The following is an 8,367-nucleotide window of genomic DNA, read 5'->3' on the forward strand; positions in this document are numbered from 1 at the left end:
GGTTAGCAATGTTAACTAATCATAAACTTGGACAATTTGAGATGCATTTAGATTACAATTGGTTTGTGGAAATGCCTAGCACTGAAACAATAACGTTCATATGAACAATTTAGAGATTTTTCTTTTTGTCCCCAGAGATTTTTCTTAAAGCCATATCATTCTGTTAAATTGGGGCTTATCCATGATTTTACTGATAATCTTTATAAGACTATCTCATAGGTGATTTTTTTAACTATGAAAAAAGAAAAGATAGCAGAGGGGAAGAATTAAGGGGGGAAATCGGAAGGGGAGACGAACCATGAGAGACGATGGACTCTGAAAAACAAACTGGGGGTTCTAGAGGGGAGGGGGATGGGAGGATGGGTTAGCCTGGTGATGGGTATTAAAGAGGGCACATTCTGCATGGAGCACTGGGTGTTATATGCAAACAATGAATCATGGAACACTACATCAAAAACTAATGATGTAATGTATGGTGATTAACATAACAATAAAAAAATTTAAAAAAACACTATATATATTTGACCTTTTTCCTCCAGGTGTGACTTATTCCTAATACAAGATTTAAAAAAAAATGTTCTATTTATAGACAATCAACTTTTTAGTTAGGGCATTAAACACTATTCTCAATATATTTATTGTACAATATATCGCTAATAACTGTTGATCACCAGTGAGGATTAACACAATGTATAAGGATTTTATACGTAAAGGAGGTATAAATCTGCCCCCTAGGGAAAATAATAGATTACCTGGTTTCTGGATGAAGTGTAATTAATAAAGCCAACAACTACACCTCAGAAAATTATGATTTAGTAGGAGGAGTAGAAAGGCAAAATTAGAAAATTATCAGTGTACCACACTAGAGGAAAAAATGATCGGAGTTTAAATTAAAAAAAAAAAAGTTCAGGTTCTTATTTATTTCAGAACTTAAAGAGAAAATGTTCTTTTGTGAGCTTAATTCTTTGCATACCTACTTCACTAATAGAATTAACCTTGATGATGATGTGTCTGCTTATCAAGGCCAATTTGGGGGCTTGATGAAACCTCAAACAGAAGGAGTTTCCAGTTTCACATAGGGAATATGAGATTGGCTGCTATCTAAGGAGAGGTGATATTTATAGGAAGGAATGAAGCTGTGGAGATAGATTCATTTTTAGGAAGGCTGGATAGTGTTTCTCTAATCATCTCATCCCCACCCTCTCAAATGTGTGGCTCCTACATGGAACCTTTCTGTTATTAAATACTTAATCCATAGCACTTTTTTTTTCTTCTCAAACTGCTCCTTTCTACCTTCTCTGGGTTATATTCTCCTATATCCAAATTTATTACATTTTCCACAGTACTTCCACTGTTCTAAAGCACTTCATCTCTTCTCAACTGACAGTGGTGTTACCCCTCTCTATTTTTAATCCTCTGCCTTTCTCCATCAGTTTTTTTCTCATATGCCCGAACACCATCCATCAACCCCTGTACTCCTTGTGTTGCTTTGCCTCTGAGTCAAAACTTTTACAATCAGAGTGTTGGATGAAGTCAGTTATAAATGAATATTTCCCTGTCAATTATATGATTAAACAATTAGATGGACAAAGTCCTTTATGATAGGATTGATGGTTTGTGTGCTTTTTTTTATCTTATTTTGCTTAGGAAAAAAAGATTTTCAGAATTGAAAAAAAATACAGTTTACCTCCATAAAGTCATACAGGATATGGGTTCATTCTCAAAAAAACAATGGTGGAGTCACTTTATGAAAATAAGTTCCACAAATAATTTCTCTGAGAAATTGAGATGCTGAGAAAGCCTTTCTGAGTGGCAGTGAAGTCCCCAAAGGTGGGTAAAAAAGTATGTATTTAAAAGCATTTATTTGAAAAGTATATATTTGATCAGTGTTTAGTAGGAGTATCACCTTCTCAAGTACTTAAGAAAAGGATTGCATGATGAAGCACAATTTCTCTGACTTCTCAGATCTAGAGTTGATTTGATAAATGCAATACATTTCCATCATTATAAAAAAAAATGACTATTACCACAGAGAAATAGATGGGTTATTTCGCTTAATTTAGTCCCATCACTTGCTCTTTCTGTGGGACTATCACTCAATCTAGCTTATTATAAAGAATACACGTAAAGTTTTTTGATAGCTATGGAATCAACCTATGACATTACATAGTGTTTTTTTTTTTCTTTTTTAAAGTAAACACTATATGCAGTGCAGCATGGGGCTCAAACTCAGCAATCCCAAGATCAAGATTCACATACTCTACTGACTGAGCCAGCCAGGTGCCCCATGACATAGTGTTTTTTATCTGTCTAAAATTTCTTCTATCTCTGGGTTGGTGCATTGATCTTAAAATAGAATCATTTTATATAGTTCTGTATTTAGGGCCTATAAAAATCAACATCTCTCAATAACACTTGATAATCCAAATCCATTGTTATAGTATAATGTAATAGTTATGTAAGGATATCATTCCGCATTATATATATGCAACCTAATTATTCGGTGGCAACCACCAAAAAATTAAAAAAAAAACCCCACTTATTCCATGGTACATAAAGATAACACTATGATCTCAACCTGAATACTCCAATGAAAATAAATTATTTGGTCCTGGTTAGTATTTGTCATATAATTCTCAGAAGAATGAAGTGTACTTTTAATGTCATTCTGGTTTATGAAAGACTATAAACTTAAAAAATTTCGTAACTTTGAACTTTAACCTTTTCAGTATTCTTCAGTTTGATTGGCTCCATGTGTACTTCTTCCATCGAGCTACAGAAGTTGTAAACAATGGAAAATAGAAATGGCTAATGAATCATACTTTGGGACATGGAAAAGGTCAAAGTTGTACAGTTTATGATTATCTTCTAGAGAATATATAGGACATTAAAATTCTGATGCTACAGTCTTGTGACAAAGAATATAATGAGAACTATAAATAATAAACTGTATGACATGAATCTTCTTGTGACAATGATTATAACTTACAATAAGAAATACTTAACCCATTCCCATTACTAGCAGAAGAAAGGGCTACTTTGATGATGTTTATCTTTTTCTTTTGCAGCAAAGAGCTATTTAAGCCACAGAAAAGAAAGGGAAAATGTATATGTTCAAGAGTGTTAAATATATTGCATTAGGAGCACTTTCTAAAATGAATAGTATGTTGTGTTATAAGTTAATATTTGCTTATGTTATACTAAAATAATTTAAAAATAGCAATTTTAAGACAAATCATGTGTTTAAAATGTTTGACTGTCATTGAGGATGCCAGCACCTATGGTAGCAAAGCGATACATTATTTCCATACAGAGGGTGTGAATAAACAAAAATATTTACATTTTACTTGCATTGAACAACAAGATCCTGGGCTTATTCCATACTTGCATCCACTGAAATTTGTTATATAGGCACAGAGCTCTACATAAACTAAAGAAAATATATTCATCTTACATCACAGAGTTATAAATAAAATTTCAATGCCTCAATTTGCTAATAGCTATTTTTTTTATTGCTCATTATAGGTATTCAGTGTTTAGAAATGACACAGAAAATAACAAATATAGGGTGTTAGGAAAGAAAACAGAGTTGAAAACCAGCAGATTGTGTTGGTGGCACTTTCTTGTTGCAGAGAATTTGTCATCGTTTGTTGTAATTGTGAATAGTCTTTCTGAGCCTTTATCACTCTACTTCCTTTGAGAAAGAAAATGTATCCTGTCCTGCTGTCACTTACCACACCTTTTGGCAACTCTCCAAAGATTCAGCACTGCTGTTGACACAACTTGATTTCTTGTCAAAATATCTTTTAACATCTGGCTCAAAAGGTATTTTTGATGACTATAAGCATGTCCAACTCCTCTGTTCATTAAGGCTGAAAATTCAGTAAGTGTTTGGTACACTCGGACTAAGCTACCTCATTGTGAGCAACTGTCAAATGATTTGCTGAATACTTCTGCTCAACCCACTACAGTGAATTGATGGAATTGTGCCAACCTTAGGACATACACAGAGTGAGGGGAATTTTAGCAAGCACTATCCAGATGTTCCTTCTAAGCCCTGCACTATCACCTGTAAATTTAGAACAATCTATTATTAAATAAATGGAGAAAAAGAAACTTTATGGAACCATGTGCTCTCTTTGTCAGAGTAGCAACAAACCTGTTATTGGTGCCAGAAACACATTAATGGTTTTGTTTATAGGCTAGGTGTCTTTTGGATCTACACCATCAGCTCTGGACATGAAAAATGCTTATTTGAAGAATCATTCTCTAAAGACGTTTCTAATTTAGTGGCTGTTCATACAGAGTGGCGCTTTGTTTTAGGGCATTTTACTATATAGTTAATTGAGTTGTGCAGTGGTCAGAATGACCATCTTTCCACTCTGCATGCCGTGTTTCTACCTGTCACTAATATTTGAAAAAGCTCCTATCCAGGTATTGTGATAATCTTTCAGAACCATCATTATAATAGGACATTGCAGCACATTATAGAGTACAAACAGCATTATCTGAGAAAATAATTCTATGTGAGTAAAATATTTTCATTTGTGTTTAAAAGTTCTGACTAGATAAGTAGCCCTGTGTTCAGGCAAAAGGTGAAGGGACCAGCCCTGTTCCACCTTGTCCCTGGACTTTTATAAAGCCAGCCCTGTATATACCATGCTCTCAGTAACAGTGTAATATTGAGGGGCAAACTAGTTCATGTTTGAAGCAGTGATCTACAACTCTATCTCCCCTGCACCCCCCACTTCTTTTTAACAAGAGAGAGCGCGTGTGCACAGGGAGAGGGAGAGATTGAATCTTAAGCAGGCTCCATGCCCAACACGGGTTTGGGGCTCCACCTTACCCCTGAGATCATGACCTGATTCCAAATCAAGAGTCAGAGGCTTAACCGACTGAGCCCCCCCAGGCGTCCCTCCCCAGCCCTTCCTCACTTTCAGCCTGGTTCTGCCTCTAGCTGGCTGTTAAATGTTGGTTAGTACTTTCCCTGGTCTCATCCTATTCTTACTCATTGTGCACTTTTCTCTATTACCTAGACTTTGGTCTACTTTATGGTCTTTAATTTTCCCATCCTGCTCTGAGCAAACTCCATAACCTTAAGTGGGTAGTAATTCCCCACCCTGGATTTGGCCTAACAAGAACCCAACTGACCCTCCCGCAGTCACACAGCTGCAAGCCAAGGATAGGGATTCAACTAAGCTACTTAGAAAGTACGAGCACATTACTGCTTTAATTTCCTTAAAGTTAGAAAACAAAAGCCAGGGTTTAAGCTCCCGGGGTGGCGTTTTTAAAAATAATTCACAATATTTCAAAGTTTAGAATCTTTATTGAATCTCCAAACACATAAGGCACATTAGTGCTAAGCAAAGCGTTAAGAGGGTAGGGGGTTTCAAATATAAAAACATAAATGAGTAATTTTCATCTCTTCCCCCAACCCTTTTTTCCCCCCTCCCTTTTTTGTCATCAGTTGTTCTCTCTGTTTGAGGGTGCAGGAGCCGGCATGCCCCAGGAAGGAAAATTGGCAAAATAAGAAGGCAGTGGAGGACCAAATATTGGGGGTGGAGCAAAAGCAATAGGCATAGCAAGAAATGGACTGAAACTCGGAGGTCGAGGAGGTACAAAGCAATGAGCAGTAGGACGAGAAGGTAAACCGGGAGTACTGGAAGACAAGGCGAGGGGCCTAGGCCAATTCTCCACGGGGTGCCGGGGGCCTCCGGGTGGGAAAGAAACATGAGCCAGCCTTTCCTTGCTGGCCATTCTTGTATTTCCTGGAGGCAACTCCATCATTACCCCTGATCTAACCGTGGGGATATGTGGGGGGCCTCTTACTTGTGGAGCCCTGGATGAAAAGAACCCCTGACCTCGTGGCAAAGCCATGTATAACCTTGCATTATAGCCACCTCTCTCGGTGCCCCCACTGTTGACCTTTGCCCCCCCTATCATCAGTGCGGGAGGGCTGCCAGAGAATTCCTGGGACACATTAATAGAATCCTGTCCCCTAAGCCTCCAGCCTGCCAGCCCCTCAGAGCTATTTACTTCTGCTGTTGCTAAGGCCTCTTCCGTAACAGCAGGTGGTGGCCCATAGGGGTGTTTGTGAGCTCTTGAACTGTCGACAGGAATGCAGGCTCCTGCTGTCTCGGAGGGGCGCTCCAGCTGCTCTCTCGCCAGGTCAGTCAGCACATTGAGGGGAGGTCTCTGCAGGACGCGATGGTGGCCCCAAGGCTCCGCATCATCTTTTGGCATGGAACTCGGACACTGGAGGGACACGTCGTCGGGGCGCGGCTCCCGCATCCCACACTCATCGGCAACTACTCCATTGGGTGAAGAGGCGTGCCCACCAAGGCTTGCAAAAATAGAAATAAATAAATTAATAGGAAATGCAGTGATCTGAGAATATATGAAATATGTGATGGATTAAACTCGCTGGAATATACAAGGGGAAAGGGAAAGCCTATCTCCTCCCACGTAAAAAGTCAGCAAGCACTTTTTTAGCCCACGTTCACTGTACCAGGTGGCTTCTTTAAACAGACAACCCGATTTCCCTTTCTGGCTTTCTTGTGGCTCCACCCCATTCCCCAAGTCCCCACTTCCTCAAGGCAGCAAGGAAGCTGAGAAGACCCAGAGAGCTGCATGCGCAGGCTTGCCATAGATAACAGTAGGTCTTTCCAGTACCCCCCCCCCCCCCCGCCCCGTAGGACCTATGATCCACTAAAGCCCAGCATTCAGATTCTGGCAGGAGTGTCCTGGAAAGTCTTGTGAGGAAAGACTTTTTTTTTCTTTCTCCACAGAAGTAAAAGAAAGGTTATTTGTGTTAACAAACACTCCAGTTTGTTTGTCTCTCTGAAGCACCATTCAACATTTGCAACAGAATTTTGTTAAAATTTTCTTTCATTCAACCTGTACCACACCCTAGAGAACGAATTTCCTCAAGTTTAACACCAACTATTTAGACTACGAATTTGCAACATTTGTTTCAAAATTACGTTTAAAGAATTGCTGCCCTTAAATCCAGTATTTTTAGTACCTGAGTTTGTGTCTGGCAATGTATTGTCTGCGATCCCCTCCTGCACTCTCTCCAACCCACTCGTCCCTGTCCCAGTTACACAGAAAAACAGTTAAAACTGCCTTTTGCCTTCAAAATTAAACAGTTCTACTCAGTTTTGTACTTACACATTTTCAATGCAAGCCATGGAGAAAGTTGATCAGGAAAACCTTCGTGAGGTGATGGAGAAAACAAGCTGAATGCCCACTTAGGCCAATTCAGTCTGGAGAGAGGACTTGTGCTTCTGCCTTAGAGCAGCTTGGCAACTCGAGTGAAGCCAGAGACCAACTGCTTCTTTCTAGATTTGGAGTTCTCTTTCTGAGGTTACCAGTTGCTAGGGAAGGGAGGGAATAAAGGAGTGAGGAGGGGGAGGGGATAAATTTGTGACACTCCTTTGAAGCTAAAAGTAGAACTCCTTTTTGCATAGTAGTAGATGGATGGTAAGGGCATTCGTTAAGTTAACCCTGTTGCAGGCCAGATGGAAAGACAAATCATTTCAAGATTTTAGAAGAATCATGGAGGCATGGTAATTTATTAAGAGTTATTTCTAAAGTTTTAGTTAAGAAAGGTAGTTACCATGTCTTTACCTTAAGTTTGGAAATACAAACATTGAGCACTGTACCATGCCTAGTCTTGTAATTTAAAATTTCAGTTTTGCAGATGCATAGTTGGTGGAGAACAGAAGTTTATGGGGTTAAATTGGTTTTCAATCAGTCTCTCTTGTGAAGATGAAACAAAAATAGCGTTATAAAAAATTACCCTAAAAATCATATTGGCTTTTATTTTTTAGTCCCTCAATTTGTGTTTTTTTCTACCTTCTAGTTTATTGGTTCTGTATGTTGGTGTTTGTGGGTGTGTCTGTGTGTGTGTTATATATTTCCTGTAATAGAGCTCTGTAAATATACATTTTTCCTGTAATAGAACTCTGTAAAACTTCTCTACAAGGGGGAGGGGGAGTAAAAGGCATAACATATCATAAATGTATGAATATTAGCTCAGATTTCACCTTGTAACTTCTTTGCATAAGGCAATTTCTGTTTTCCTGCCTAAATTTCATCTTCCTCCTCCATTTTAAACAAGTACACTTCCCCCGCTTTTATTTTCTGCCATTGATGTACAGATTGATTGCTCTAAAATTACAATGGCCATCCCCTCATCTAAGATTACTAATCTTGCTCTAGGATAAAGCCATAAACTTAGCTCCCTTCCTTAAATTTACCTGAGAATTGCGCTTTTCAGACGATACCTTCAAGACTTTAAAGTCTTTCTTTATTCCCAGTATCAGAATATGCTGTTATATTTCAAAGGTTATATAATTTTTTCTT

General features: G+C 38.5%; 1 protein-coding gene across 1 annotated transcript; it reads right to left on the reverse strand.

The window, feature by feature from the left end:
• Positions 1-5,463: 5,463 nt before the first annotated feature.
• Positions 5,464-7,190, reverse strand: PRR32 (proline rich 32). Its single transcript, XM_028122688.2, has 2 exons — positions 7,171-7,190; positions 5,464-6,343 (listed from the first exon to the last, which is right to left on the reverse strand). The coding sequence occupies exons 1-2, from the start codon at positions 7,188-7,190 to the stop codon at positions 5,464-5,466; spliced, it is 900 nt and encodes a 299-aa protein (XP_027978489.1).
• Positions 7,191-8,367: the final 1,177 nt, after the last annotated feature.

The sequence above is a fragment of the Eumetopias jubatus genome, unplaced genomic scaffold (genome assembly GCF_037043125.1).
Source record: "Eumetopias jubatus isolate StellerSeaLion01/CBP00866 unplaced genomic scaffold, mEumJub1_p1.0 scaffold_11, whole genome shotgun sequence".
Lineage (NCBI taxonomy): Eukaryota > Metazoa > Chordata > Mammalia > Carnivora > Otariidae > Eumetopias > Eumetopias jubatus.

Excerpts from the sequence above, each read along its gene's own strand:
- PRR32 (XM_028122688.2), bottom strand. The coding sequence starts at position 7,190 with ATGGCTTGCATTGAAAATGT. Across the intron at positions 6,344-7,170 it reads ATGGCTTGCATTGAAAATGT|CCTTGGTGGGCACGCCTCTT; the intron begins GTAAGTACAAAA and ends TATTTTTGCAAG.